This window comes from Callorhinchus milii, unplaced genomic scaffold (assembly GCF_018977255.1).
Source record: "Callorhinchus milii isolate IMCB2004 unplaced genomic scaffold, IMCB_Cmil_1.0 Scaffold7, whole genome shotgun sequence".
NCBI lineage: Eukaryota > Metazoa > Chordata > Chondrichthyes > Chimaeriformes > Callorhinchidae > Callorhinchus > Callorhinchus milii.
In genome coordinates, this window is record NW_024704748.1 from 5,805,388 (window position 1) to 5,821,258 (window position 15,871).

The 15,871-nt window shown below is 41.3% G+C and overlaps 1 protein-coding gene across 3 annotated transcripts in view; it reads left to right on the top strand.

Annotated features, from left to right (window-relative positions):
* The window catches only part of pik3ap1 (phosphoinositide-3-kinase adaptor protein 1), a 53,674-nt gene that overhangs the window by 23,249 nt on the left and 14,554 nt on the right, over nt 1-15,871 (top strand). For all 3 annotated transcript variants that reach the window (XM_007904560.2, XM_007904559.2, XM_007904558.2), the window contains 8 exons: nt 451-623; nt 3,208-3,352; nt 4,038-4,180; nt 6,147-6,279; nt 7,746-7,942; nt 11,290-11,488; nt 13,551-13,655; nt 15,528-15,692. In XM_007904560.2, coding sequence (XP_007902751.1) covers nt 451-623; nt 3,208-3,352; nt 4,038-4,180; nt 6,147-6,279; nt 7,746-7,942; nt 11,290-11,488; nt 13,551-13,655; nt 15,528-15,692 — 1,260 coding nt within the window. The remainder of the gene's footprint in view (nt 1-450; nt 624-3,207; nt 3,353-4,037; nt 4,181-6,146; nt 6,280-7,745; nt 7,943-11,289; nt 11,489-13,550; nt 13,656-15,527; nt 15,693-15,871) is intronic.

The following is a 15,871-nucleotide window of genomic DNA, read 5'->3' on the forward strand; positions in this document are numbered from 1 at the left end:
AAATAGAATATGTTTAGGACTTCATGTCAGGAGGAGATCCTTGGGACATCCTCCCAACTTGAAAAGCGCTATACAGATATAAATTTGTTGTTGTTGAAGAGAGAGAATAAATTATAGTATTAAATTGCAGTTTACTTTGAGGGAGCTAGCAGCGACACAGACACAGTGGAGTAAGAGCAGGGGAATGGGGTTAGAGTAGAGAGCTACAGTGGAGGAGCAAACACAACCAGGTATCAGGAGCAAATTGATCACTTCTGTGCTGTTATTACTATAACTCTATTCCACTTGTAGGCTTGAGATGAGGGCCCCTTCCTTTGGATGTCTTGATCATACTGAATAAGGTATTAGATTCAAAATGTCTGTCTTTGGACTGATGGCGATGAACAATGTCCTCTTCATTGGATTTGGACCCCTTTTAAGTATTTAAGAAAACATTTCTTCCTCTTTTAGGTTACAGTAAAGACTCTGGATGTGATACTGCAGCTGACACCGAACCCGAACTTGATCCACACCACAAAACACGGACTAATGTAACAGAGCGGTCAAGGGAACATTGTTTGGCATCTTCAGGGGAGACCGAAGAATTCACAGTAAAAGTATTGCCTGACAGGATCCAGTGCGGGGTAGGTTGGTTATTAACACAAGGAATACATCCCAGCTATGTATCTCATTACAATCACCCGCCCGGTGCTTGGCTATAGTTTAAGAAGTATGGTATACTGTATTGGGCTGCATTGGAAAACAATAAAGTATAACATGAGAGCGGTTCTGTTGTTGCTGTAAATGCACTGATCAGTTTCTGTCTGGAGTTTTATATACAATTTGGCTCACCTAATCTAGGACAGTATCGGGTGGGGGGGGTGAGGGTTGTTGGGAGGAGCAAAGGTGAGCAATGAAGTTCTTATCAGCTCTTAAGAGTTACTGAAAATTGGGCTTAGCTGTTTACAGAACGATGATGCGGAAGTAGATGGACTGGGAACTTGTGCCCAATAGCAAACAGTACCAACACCAAGGAATACAAAGTAAACATTACCGGGTTAGAAGTGAGGAGTGAATCCATCTTAACACAAAGGGTAATGGGTGTGTGAAATTAAGCTGTTACCATAGAAAGTAATTCAGGCAGCGACTGTGTAAATTAAAAATAACAATGCTTACATTTGATACACAGCCTTTCACATCAGGAGGAAGTCATAGGATTTACTGTGAAGTGTAGTTACTATGTTTCTTGTAGATAAATGCAGCAGCTAATTTGCACACAGTAATGTCCCACAAACAGTTATGGAACGGGTGACTTATTTTATATAGGGGATTGTTGGCCAGGGTACCGGGAGAAACTCCCTTCTCTTTTCAAATATCCCACGGATCTTTAACATCCACCTGAACAGACAGAATGGACCACCGTTTAACATCTCTCTCACCCGAAGGACAGCACCTCCAACAATGCAGAGCTCCCCCAGCATTGCATTGTGGTGTCGGTCTAGACTGTGAGCTCAAAGTCCTGCTGTGTGTTCAAGAGGCAACTAGCTATATTGTTGGATAGAGAATGGATTATAGGATGTGGTGGCTGGTTTGTGAATCAAAAAGGGATGGGTGTGCTAGCCCTCAAAAAAAAATCTGTTCCGTAAAACACTTTTGTTCTTATAAATGGCTCAATTTTATAATAAAATATGTAGTTTTAGAAAAGCCCTCTTGTCATAACCATTATCATAGCTAAATGTACAATAATAGTGCACTGTGACCATTTAAAAAAATAGTGAAGTAGGTAAAAACAGAACTGCAGTAATTTAAAATGGCAAGAAACTGAGTAACAGCAGTTAGGAGGTAAAGATAAAGAAGTGAGACATTTGTATTTTTTTATGTTGGCAAATTGTAAAGTACAACAATCACTTTCATTTATATAGCGCCTTCTCACGCAGGGTAGAGTCCCAAAGTACTGTACTTCAGAAACAATGATCATTGTGTGCAGTAACTGTTTTTATAGGCAGACATAGCAACCATTCATGCAGAGCAAGGTTCCACAAACAGTGTAAAGGTAACAAGCAGTTCATATAATGATTAACTTGATTTGATTTGTTAATTTGGGATTCAAGAAATTCAAGAATTTCTATGCATGAGAAAGTTGAAGCGCAATGTTAAATTCAGGTTTTTATGTAGTAAAGCATATAAATAAGAATGTAAGACAGCTCGAAAGGGCTAAACACCATTAAACCCGCTCCTTCCACAGTCTTGTGTAACCTGGAATATCGTTGGCTATATCCAACCCGATTAATCGCCTGAAGAAGGCAGTCATGTCACCCGCCTCGCCTGCCCCACCATTGGCAATTGCACCAACGTGCAGATTGTTTGCAATGTTTGCCTACAAATGCACAGTCACTATTATTTACAGTAAAAAATCAATGTGAGCTGTGTGTGTCAGCCTGGCTCAGCGGTAGTACTTCTGTCTCCGAGTCAGAAGGCTGTAGGTTCAAGCTCCACATTGGGACTTGAACTGACATATTCCCTCCAATGCAGTGCTGGGGGAGTGTTGCATTGTTGGAGGTCGGATAAGATGTTAAACCGAAATCCCGTCTGCCAGTTCAGGTGGATGTTAAAGATCTGGTGGCATTATTCAAAAAGAGAAGGAAGTTTCTCCGATGTCCTGGCCAACAATCTCCCCAAATAAAAATCAATCATTCATTTTGCGAATGTGGGACATTGCTGTGCACAAATTGGCTGCGGTGTTCACACACAACCACAGTCTTGTAAATATGTAGATATTTACTGCATTATTTATAGTAAATCCTGGGAAGCCTTTGGGGTAATAATAATCAACAATAATCATCTTGCATTTGGTATTGCGCCTTTCATGCCCTTGTGACAAGGATGATTATTGTTGATGATTATTATGATGTCTGGACAACATGATAAGATGCTATACCAAAAACAATTGTTATTATGAAAGGTGTTTAGCAGGCGGTGTGATATGCAAGAAGGAAAGTACTACAATATTTTCTCTCTTAAGAGAGAAGTAGATAATTATTTGGGGAGGACAAGTTTGCTGGGCTATGGGGAGAGCGCGGGGGAGTGGGATTGATTTGGATAGCTCTTTTCAAAGAGCCGGCACAGACACGATAGGCCGAATGACCTCCTTCTGTGCTGTATGATTGTATGATTCCATGATAATAATAAAAATAGATTGCGTTTTAAAAATATTTCTCTGGATTTCAGGTCGCAACGCAAATTTTTATTGTTATGAAGATCAAATTGGACTACGAAGTGAAAAGTGAACTAGAATTTACATTGAAAAACCAACCCTCTGTACGGATACCAGCTGTACTCATCAATGAGTACACCATGGCTGCACAAGCTCCAGGTACATCTTAAACGTTTAACCAGAAATGCTTTTTCTATTAGTTTCTTACCTTTCAGGTGTGTGCTTGCATATGACTCACACTATGGGGTCCTTGGCTCTTGCCATCTTGTGCCTAATACTCTTCGGAATTGGGAAAGCAGGGTGTGAGGAAGAACTAAAGAATCTATAGGATAAGTCAGCAGATTTGGGACAGAGCTGAAAGTGGTGGTATTATTTACTAAACCTTTAACACAAAAGGTTTTTTCATGGGTTTTTTCTTTAATACAGTAATACAACTCTTATATTTATAAATCATATAATTGCCTAAATCGTACATGCACTTGAATCCCATTCAGTTTCCTACCAAGAAAAACACTTACGATTTCTTTGCACTTAGGCATATTTTAAAAAGCAAATCATCTCCTAACTTGTACCACCGCTACCTCATTTACTGGCCTACGATGAATCGTGGCAAATAAAGTTCTGACCCGTCGACACCTGCACACTTACCAGCTGCATTGAAGTGCACATGCACAGTGTATACTATTGATTAAATTGGATTTTATGCAATTTACACAAATTTGCCTGAAACTCATAATTTGCGTAAATCGTATTAAATGTTATGGTCCCGAATGATGTGACTTATGTGAGTTTTACTGCTTATGGCAATCTTGAACACGTGCCTCATTTGCTTTGGTTTGGACAGATTTGCCTCCTGGATCTGTTTCACTCAGCATTTACTCAGGAAATCTGAAAGTAAGTTTTGCCACAATAACCTACTACACTGACATGGAGGAAATTCAGAATATTCTGCAGAAAGCTACTAACCCTGTGGAGTTCATGTGCCAGGTAAGTTGTTTAATATTTAATGTACCAGACATAAACTGTACAACAGATAAATATGCCTTAATACAGTAAAACTCTTATATTTATAATTGTATAATTGCCTAAGGCAGTAGGCAATTGCATGATTCCAGGCAGTAAATAAAGAACCAATGAGCCATTTTATTTGGAACATTAATTTTGCACAGTTCTGACTTCTTATCTAAAAATTGCATCAACAACAGCACCACATTGGGAAAAGCAATAGCCAGATAGGGCTTAGAGAAGCGGTTCAATTTCACTTTCTGTAACAATCTATAATTGGCTTGCGTGGGTGGGGTTCAGTGAATTTGTGGTGTCCTGTGGGTGGTTGTCTATGGTTGAGTGTCTTGGGTTTGAATGCTACTGTTCTGTGAATGTATAGCTGAGTTTTCCTGATTGGATGAACTTATAATAATACTAATAATAATCCTTGCATTTGATATAGTGCTTCTGGACGTCTCAAAGCGCTTCACAGAATATGCTGTAAAGTGAATTGACTGTATATTTGTGGGCGAAACGCGGCAGCCAATTGCGCACAGCAGTATCCCACAGATAGTCATGGATTGAAAATGACCACATTTTATTTTGAGGGGAGGGAAAGCAAACCACCAATCGACTAACCAACAGGCTTCAACTTACTACTAGAAAACAGAGGCAAGTGGAGTAAGGAAACTTGCCTAAGGTTTCGCCCAGCTCCGGGAATTGAACCTGTGTCCTCTTGCTTGCGAGGCAAGCTTGCGAACCACTCCACTACAGGACTCTGTGATCAGCGGAGTACATCACAAATTGCAATACAAATTTACATATATATATTACCTTTCACATCAGCAATAATGTCCCAAGATTCTTAAAAGTCCTGCCTTGGCACTAAAACGAAAAATCCTGTGGGGAATGGAACATTAAACATGTGATGTAATTGCTGCATTACTTCCAGAGTAGCAGGTTAGTGGAGAGAGTGATCCAGACAATAAAAAAAGCTAAAGAACCTAGGAGGTGGGAGGACGACTGATATCTTGTGATGATGGAATATCAGAACGCACACAAGGGGCAGGACTCCGATCGCTGGCCCAGCCGTTGATGGTGTTGTAAATGAGGACCATCCTGTCAGGAAACAAAGCATTACTGAAGCAGAAAGTGACAAAGTAGGATGTTCTGAAGAAAGGACAAAATATGTGGTTCCAGAAACATGCAGCAGGCAAAACGAAATGGAGAAAAGGCAAAGTAGTGCACAAATCGGAGTAGACATGGGTGTATAGTACACCACAAAGGATAAAGTGAGGACATTGTCGTAGGAAGAATTGAAGGAATATTAAACCCAGGACAAGAATTCATGAGAGACCTCACAAATGGCCAATGAAGAGCTCAGAGGAAACACACAACTTGCCCAGCAATATGCGGACGTCTGAAAGTGCTTCAACAAACAACAACTTGCATTTATATAGCGCCCCTGAGCGGGGTAGCATTCCAGAGTGCTTAAACACTTCACACTAAGCAGTATCATGCACTTATTGTTTTTTGCAGAAAATACAGCAGCCATTTTTCTCATAACAAAGCTTCACAACAGATGAATGATTGACCAGTTTATCTAAAAAAAATTCTTGGCCAGGACACCGGAGAAAATTCCTTTAGCCTTCGGATAGTGGACAGTATCTTAATGAAGAATACACAGACAGTACCGTGGGTTAATGTTCTACCTGAGAACTTCACCTTCAACAACATAGTGGTCTCCTAGCACTGCATACGAGTAGGACTGAAGAGAACTTAATCTGGATTTAACCTATTCTAGTGCTCGGTCATTCATTTCATTTCACATTAAAATCCTATGAAGCGCTTTGAGGCGCTATATCAAATGCAAGGATAATTATTATAATAAAGGTTCTAAAATCCTTCAAATAAAAATGTTCAAAAATGCACTCCTTTCAGATAAGAAATACATTCTTCTTGTCTGCAGGCATTCCATATTATACCATATAACACAGAAAAACTGGATAAGTTACTGACGGAGTCACTGCGGAAGAATATCCCAGCAAATGGACTGCACGTCTTTGGAATAAGCCAGTTGGAGGAGGAGAATATGTCTGCAGGTGAACTCATCACTCTTAATTTTCAAGTTAAAGATATGGGAATGTATTTGTACTGGGCCATTCAAACCTTTTCCTTTTGTCCTATTTCTTCATTGTCCTGGTTCATGTCCTTTATTATAATCTACAGGTTTTTAAAATCCCATTTTTAACCACTTAACCATGACTTGTTTTATCTCAAGCACATATTATTTTGTTTAATGAATGAATATCTCTATAACTCCTGATCGGTCTCCCCAGCTCCACTATTCAAAAGATCCAGCTCATTCAGAACTCTGATGCCCGCATACTTACCCAGACCAAACATCGTATCCACATCTCACCAGTTCTGACCAGGCTCCACTGGCTCCCCATCACCAAACGGATCGATTTCAAGATCCTCACACTCGTGTTCAAATCCCTTCACTCCCTGGCACCTCTCTACCTCTCCACCACCTCACTCCCCAATCCACCAACCGGCACCTCCACTCGACTGGCACCAGCCTCCTGCTTGTCCCTTGCACCCTCCACTCCACCATTGGAGGTCGCACTTTCAGCCACTATGCCCCGAAACTCTGGAACACTCTCCCTCAATCCCTTTACCTTGCCCGCCCCCCTCTCCCCTTTTTTAAAGATCTCCCCACCCCCTGGCTCGGAGTCAAGCTCCGCCACAGTTAAGCGCTGTGAGTCGCTACCCTGCGTGGAGGGGTGCTATATAAGTGCAAGTTGTACTAATTAATAGTTTTACCTAATGATTGAAAGCCATGCATTGTGAATACCATCTTTGCTAGATTTCTCTTGGCAATGTCTTTATGCTTCGATCTGTTTCCTGCCAGTAAACTCCCTAACTGCCTGGTTAATCTGTTACTGGATAGATTTTATTTGCTTTCTCTTGTTTAAAAATTTGAAATGTAAACCAAGACACACTGAAATGTCAATTGTGCTGTCTATCATAGCCTAGAACAGTATTTGCCAACAGTATCTCCCACGTAGAACATTTGTGCTGGTAATATAACTATAAAGCAAAGAGAAACTGTTCCAGTAATAGAAAGGGAGAAATACATTGGGCAGGTAGAGGAGTGCTGAGCACTGTGCAAAAGCAGTGGGGAGTTCATTTGAGAGTTACATTGAAAGTTAATTATTATCTTTCAACAGTCATTTGCTTTTCAATATATCTAAATTTATCCTGGGGGAATTTTACCTTTTATATCCTAGGGGAGTTCACATGTGGATGAAATAGCACTGAGGAAACATGTCTGGCAAAGCAAAGGAGCTCTCCCATAACTCCAAGAAGACTTGAAAGCCTATATTTGGCTTCTTGCGAACCAAAGCCCTTAATGGGTAGTGTCGTCCCTCCTGGATAAGTACTAGGTGGACAGTGCAGAGGGAGTTTTAATCTGCATATTTAGTTTATTTAGTAAAAATTTTTTTCCTTCTGAAATCTGCTGGAAGTTGCGTGTGTATCACATCAGTGTCATGTTTCTGCACAGCTCAACGAGATGAAGAGCTACCAACATTACTTCACTTTGCTGCCAAGTACGGTTTGAAAAACCTGACTGCTCTGCTGCTGCAGTGTCCTGGGGCCCTGCAGGCCTACAGCGTGGCCAACCGGAACGGAGACTATCCAAACAGCCTGGCCGAACGCAGCGGCTACAGGGACCTCAGGCAGTTCATAGATGAATATGTGGTAAGGACGTTGAGAGTAGCCATTTTAATGTTCTCGATCCCAACCACCAGCTCGAGTGTGGATCCCTGACTGTCCAGCGCCTTGGGACGTCCTCCTGACGTGAAAGGCACTATGCAAATGTAATTTGTTGTTGTCCCTTTTTTTTGTATGCGCAGAAACCCATCACAATATTTAAGAGTATCCATTTCAGACCAAGAGATACATTTACATTTCTTAAACATTTCCCTATGTCTGGAATGGAATGCACGCTCTCTCCCCAGAGGGACACACCCCACTCACCAAATTACAGAGAATATTAGGCACAAGTTGGCGAGAGCTGGTAATAATGGTTAACCTGCTAAAATTGCACAGCTTGCCATTGTGAGCGCTGTCAAGCAAGCTTCTCGATGCGTGTCAGCTAGGAACACCCTACCCGTTAGGGTTTGGTTTGCAGGGTTAACAGGAGCTGAGTGGATTCCCTGTCTCCAGTGTCTGCTCTTCCAAGTCCTGTCACCAACAGCACTTTGTAGGATTGCAGACCTGCCTGGCTTAGCAAACGGACTGTTGAGAGTCGATTCAATTTTGACGTTTCATTACTAAGCATCACGTTGGAAGCAGGTCAACCCCAAGGACATCCCACCCGCCAAGGAGCATTGTAACTAGTCGGTCATTTGACATCTAACGAGCGCGGGTTTGAGCCCTCACTATGTGGATAATAAATTCCAGGAATTCCTCGCAATCATCTGTTTGAGCACCACAACTTAGCATGAAATGTGTTAGCCATTGCCACCATCCTCACTACCCTCAACCGAGACACTCGTCCCTACCCAATAATTGATGGTTCCACCAGTTGGAAGTGAGAAGCTTTGGTAGCAGGTGCTTATCTCTCTGTGCAGCAATCAAGGTGGATAGTAAGCCTTAGATATGATCGTGTGTTCCTATCTATAGTATGTAGATAGACATACATTTCCTCCACAAAATATACAGTCAATTCACTTTCCAGTATATTCTGTGAAGTGCTTTGAGATGTCTCAACAACATGATAAGTGTCCATGCATATCCGGTGTCCAATACCGTTTTTTGTGATCTCTGCTTCACCACCCTTCCCACCCCCATCACTTTGAGGTCGGCCAATTTTGGTCAAAACTGACTGCAAATAATTTACTCACTTTCAATTTCCTGATCATGATCATGTTGGGATACTACCCTGCATGAGGGGCGGTATATAAATGCAAGTTGTTGTTAATCGCTTTCCGGGTAATAAAGCCTTTTTAAAAAAAACAGTGTCCCACTGTTTATGGGACACTACTGTGCGCAATTGGCTGCCGCATTTCACCCTTAATATGCACAATCAATCCACTTTACAATATATTCTGTAAATTGCTTTGAGACATCTTGATGACCTGATAAGGCGCTTCACAGAATATATTGTAAACTGGATTGACTGTGTGTTTTTTTGCGGGCGAAATGCAGCAGCTAATTACACACAGCAGTGGATGTGAAAGTACATGCAGAAGGCTTGGTTCAAGAAAAATAATAATATAATAATCCTTGCGTTTGATATAGCGCTTTTCACGTCTTCTCGACACCTCAAAGTGCTTCACAGAATAGACTGTAAAGTGAATTGACTGTATATTTGTGGGGGAAACGCGGCAGCCAATTGCGCACAGCAGTGTCCCATACACAGTCGTGGATTGAAAATGACCAATTTATTGTTCTTTTTATTTTTTTGGAGGGATTATATATGGTTCAAGAAAAAGAATCATCAGTACAGAGTTGATTCTATGTGATCAATGTAAAAGCATTTATCATCAACCCACGGGAAGTAACACCAACCCCTGCACTGTTGTGACAACTCACAAATTTCACAAGTCTCACAGCTAATGTCACAAACTGCTGGATCTGGTCATGTTTCACATTGTCAATGGGCCTGCATTGACAGTCTTATTAACATCTCATTAACAGTCGCAGGAATAGTTTCTAGCTCATCTAGCCAGACGAATCATTTAAAATCATTTCCTATAATGGAGTGCCCCAACCAGTACACAACACTCCACAATACTGGCCTAACTAAGGTCTTATACAAGTCTTCTTTAAAGGAAAGAGTCTTCACTCAGTCATAGTCACTGAAAATAAATTGGCTTAACTACATCAAATGCGATGAGTGGAAACCATAAGATCTCAGCCCAGTTTACAACAAGTTGGTTTGTAGCAGCCAGCTGCTTTGGTAACTCATGTTGACCATTTCCTGCACTAAAAAAAACTGACTTCTTTCTTGGCCATGTCATTGCTTATTCAATTTCACACGTACTGTGCATACTCAGCCTGCAGGACATGAAAGCAGCAAATTGATGACCACAAAGTCTGTTTTTTTTAGTATGTGAACTGGCCGGTACCTGGGATTCAAGCCAGCTAACTATGCGCATATGCAGTGAATGGGGTCAACTCATCATTAGTATTAAAAATAAATCAGCCATTCTAATAGCGCTATACTGTATTCACATGATAGTTAAATCCTTAGAACATCGTCAAAATGCTTCACAGGAAATGCTACAAAGTGGAGTAACTGTATTTTGTAGGCGAATGCAGCAACTAATTTACGTACAGATATGTCTTACCAACAGCCATGGAGTTTATGGTTAATTTTATTTGGTAGATTGTTGACCAAGACACTGGGAGAGAGAAACACCATTTCCCTTGTGCCTAAATAAATTTTTTTACAGGGGGTTCAGTTGATCCTTGGATCATGGCTATTTTGTTCTGTTCATCAATTCAACAAAAACCTATATTTTTTGTACAGAGGCATTTAACCTTATGAAATACACTTTCTTCATGCATGAACCTGGTAGGCTTATGCTACCCTGTGTAAAGCCAAGCCACTAAATTAATTTGTGAAAACTATTTTAAAAAATGGGTGAAATGCGGTAGTCAATTGCACACAGTAGTATCCCACAAACAGTCTTGGACTGAGTGACCAAATTGTTTTTGGAGGGATTACTATCCCCATAAACAGATCCACCAATCGACTAACAACCAGGTTCCTACATATTGCTAGATAAGTAGAGGCATGCGGAGTAAGGAAACTTGCTTAATGTTTTGCCCTGCCCAGGAATCGAACCCGGGTCCTCTTGCTTGCTAGGCAAGTGCTCTCACCACAGTGCTGTGGGACTCCACAGTATGGCTGATTTCTCAAACTGTCTTTGTGCTTACAAGTTTTGACTTTCAAACACTTTAGTTATTCTTTACCAGAGAGTTTGGTGGTTTTCAACCTCTTAGCCTATTGGGCCAGTCTCAGGTATGTCAAGGTCCTGGATTGCGCACTCTTCATAAAAAATAAAGCACATAACCATTGAAACTGTTGTTCACAGGAGACAGCAGACCTGCTGAAGACTCACATTGAGGAGGAACTGTGGGGGAACACACAGAGCGCTGAGGATGAGGACTTATATGAGTCCATGGCGACAGCTAACCGATTGATGAAATGCAGTTTAAATCCAGGCTGTGATGAGGATATATACGAGTCCATGATTGGAATGCTTCCCTCAGCAGGGGTAACAGAGAGCACATGTGAGTCCACGCACCATTCAAATTCAGTAGCAAACTCTGAGCAGAATTAAACTTAAATTACCTGAATTGATTATGATTAGTTAAACTGTTAATCAGTTTGTAATTTTTTTCCCTTGTTGGTTCTAATCCAAATCTAAGCTTTGCATATTGTTAACAGTCTCTGGACGTGATAAACGTAATAAAACCGATTGCTTGTTACTGATGGTTCAGTGTTCTTTATTTCCTCAATCAGAGTGAGGACACTGAGATACAATCACTGAAACTAAGCCAGCACTGAACAGTTCTAACTTCGGAAAGCTTAGAAATATAGCACCAGAAGAGACAACTATTGTTTTCCTGACTTGTTTCATTTTGGCATTCCATTTCTCCCTATTTCCTGCCTTCCTCAAAACCCATCAAATTCCCTCTTGGAACTGTCCACCCTTTCTGCCCCCCTGCTCCCTGGATAAAGAGTTCCACTTATTTCCTCTGGTTAACTCGTTCCATCGAAATGATCTTTTTCCTCCTTCAGAGTTTGAGACTGTGATCCCTTGTGGACTGCATGACTGTATTGAATAAGGTATTGGAGCTGAGTTTGTCTACAATCTTTAGCATATGAAAGACTTTCATTGAAATGGCTTTAATCGTCTCTTCTCCACTGTAAACATTACCAGTCTCTGCATTCGCTCTTCAGATCTCATTTGTCCAGTCCCATAGATTCATTTAGTCACTTTTATTTATTCTTAATCTAAAGTAAACCATGATATTTAGTTACTTGTTTGAGGCATATATGACTTCTTCCCACTTGTACGTGGACATTGTAGGCCTGAAATTCCACCTACTTAGCCTTTGCCTACTTAGACCATTTGGTCTTAAAATTTAAGATCCCTCAGAATTGTGGACAATTCTTAAATTCAATGTTAGTTTAGAAACTAGTTCTTCAATGTATTTGTTTGTCAGCTGAGTGTCTGACGCATGTGGAATCCATCACCATTGTTATGAGTATCCAAAACAAATATATGCCTGAAAATTTCCTTGGATGTACTGGTCTGGAGTGCGCGCACTCTCTAAGCAGCTTTAGGTACAGGTTTGCCAGAGCAAAGGCTTGGGATCCCAGTGGGTGCATCAGGGTATTGCTGCAGTTTCACCAGCCAAAACTGCATAGCTTGCCATTGAGAGCACTGTCTTCCAAGCTTCCTGTCACTTGGCTTGTCCAGCTAGGACCACCCTGTCTGTTGGGGCTTTGACTCGTGTGGTTAACAGGAGCTGAGTCGGAAGTTCCCTGCTACCTTCAAATCAAGCTGATGACCAGGCTGGCTGGTCTGTCATCATCAGCCAATTGGGCACAGCAGTGTATACACAGTCGCGGATCGATGAAAAGTAATGAAAATGTATTTGTTAATTAACAACACTGAGTAAAAGCCTTCCAGGATGTGATCCTATGTGAAAAATATTAAAATAAATGCAAGTTGTAGTTGATGAAAATGTAAGAATTTATTAAGTGAATTTACTTTGACCTGTAATACCATCTTGTGTTCTCATAAAGTGTGTGCGTGTGGCTTATAACCAGGTATCCTTATAACCGTGTAGGACAGATATCTGATTAGCAGCAGAAAAGTTTATATGAATAAGAAGTAAGAAGAATCATGTTGGAAACCACAAGTACAGGATAGTTCCTGAAACACTGAATCCAAATACAAACTATCTAAGGTGCATAATGTGGAATGCAAGATCAAATGGGTGTTCTGGTTGATTTGACTTTGGTAGGAATACTCCTCAGACGATTATCAGGTTTGGAAACTAGTATGTTAGAAAATATTGTGCGCAGTGTGTGGATGGAATGGTTTGCTCCACATTATGCTCTCGACGTGGGAGCTTCAGGTATCTTGCCAGGATCTCTTAACTGGCTCAGAGCTGCTGTCAGCTGGATTTCATTGTACAATTTAAATGATCTCCTTATGTGCTTCAAACATTCTATGATTCCAATTAAACGTTAACCAATCTGACTGAAGATTGCCTCATTTTCAGAAACGCATGTTAGTATTTTGTGGGGAATTGTATGTCGATACTTTTGTCTTTGCAGACGAGTCAATGCATAAACTAAGTGGGGGTAAACAGCCATCTCTGCATCAACCAGATTGCTTTGTTCCAACCAGCACAGACACCATATTGAGAAAGTTTCTAGAAGGTAGGTGCAATTTATTTGATAATAAAAATCGCTTTTCTCTTAAATGCCAGGAAATATACAAATATATATTTTACCCTTTCACAATTGTTTTTATAATGCAGAATTAGAGTGGAGGGGTCAGTTATGGATTTCCTGTACAGATTCCTTTCTTTATGGACTCACTTTCATATCCCTCCATGGCCCAACATTACCTCTGGGACATCCTGTAACCTTCCTGCCTCTGTTGCTCCCTCCACTCAGTAAACACCAGCCTGCTTCATGTCCCCACCTGAACCATTGGTGGGCAAACTTTCAGTCATTCACCCCTGATTTCTGATCAGGGACTCCACCGAGTCCTTTTGCCTCGTTTCCTTCCTCTCTGCTTTTTCTGACTTAAGACCTATTTTTCAACTGTGATTTCAGTCAATCCCCCCTCCCTGCTGAGCTTCCCCACCCCATCCCCAACTCAGGCTCCCAGTCATCTGTATGCAGCACTCAGTTTTGGTGAAAGCCATGACATCCTTCAGATAAAACTGTAATTATTAAAGTTTTAATAATTGTTATCATTTCCTCAACTTCAAATTGAATTAATTATCACATTATGAAACTACGCTGATTTTATACAACTGGTAGAACCATCGCTCGATGGAAAGGAAGGTGTGCCCGTGCTGTGGACAGGAAGATGGCAGCAATCCTCTCACACATTTCATGCTGAGATGTGCTGCCCACCAGGAAGCTCGCAGGGAGTTCCTGATTCCTTCCATTCACTTAGTGAGGGCTCAAACCCGCGCTTGTCGGACATCAAATCACCAACTAGTCACTATCCTCCTGGAGGGGGAGGGGGAGAGGCAAGGTCTCTTTGGAGCTGGACTATCAAGGCGACATATTTGGCAACAGAATCTAGCCAACCCTCGTGCAGTCTCTTTTCCAGTTACTAGCCAGGTGGGTCTGCAGTACTCCAGGTCACTGCTGATGACAGCACAGCCTGGCTCATTGGCAGAACTTGGAAGGGCAGACCAGTCACTGGGCCAGGGACTCTTCACATTCCCTTTACTGCAAACCGAGGCCTTAAAGGGTAGGGTGGTCCGAGCTAGAACAAGCAATGGGAAAGCTTGCCAGATAGTGCTCTGCATAGCAGGCCATGCGGTTTTCGCTGGTTAGACTTCAACAGTTAACCACAATCCACGTTGTGGGGTCCAGAAAGCAATCAAGTTTATCCATACCAGACTGAGTGCCACAAATGTATGCTATTTACATATGGAAATTTCTCTGTGTCTGGAATGAAATATGTGCTCTCACACTGGTAGAACACAATACATGACACATTTACTTATATATAGCACCTTTCACGTCAGGAGGACATCTCAAAGGACTTAAAATACTGGCTTGGGACCCAACCCGAGGGTTTCAGAGGAATTTCAAAATGTTGAAAACTGTTATACACAGCTTACATTAGTTCTGGAGAATGTTAGGTGCAGGTTGGTGAGAGCCAGGGCTTGGGGACTTCAGAGTGTGCGTTGGGGTAACTGCTGGAATTTAACCAGCTTCACCCTTACGGATAGCCTCACCCATTTGATTCCTGTTAAACGGGATGAACCCTACTTGAGAATACACTTATTGATGTAAAATTAGTGGGTGAATCCAGAATAAGGGGGCATAATCTTAAAATTAGAGCTAAGCCATTTAGGAGTGAAATCAGGAAGCAGTTTTTAAATTTTTGTTAGGTAAGGGTATCAAGGGGTATGGGACAAAGGCGGGTAATTGGGGTTGTGGTACAGATCAGCATGATCTAATAGAAGGCTCAAAGAGCTGAATGCCTACTAGTGTTCTCATGTTTCTATGTTCGTATATAAATTATAAAGAGCCACATTACATTTCCAATTGTTCTCCCAGGGAATATACATGAAGCATGTGAAGATCCTTATAAGATGGGAAGCCATGACCATTACGATACTGGAATGAAAGCTAGCTATCCTCAAGAGATTGTGAACAGACCTCCAGCTACGATCCCCAGGCCTAGCCTACCCTCCGATATGATGGAACCCTACATTTCTAAAGGTAAGGAGAACACATTGACCATTATATCCCTGCTCGTTTGAAGGTGCTGAAAAGGTGCCCTCTGACTAGAAACTCTTGGGTCAAATCTAATATATATAATAATAATCCTTGCATTTGATATAGCACCTTATCACATCTTCGAGATGTCTCAAAGCGCTTCACAGCATATATTGTAAAGT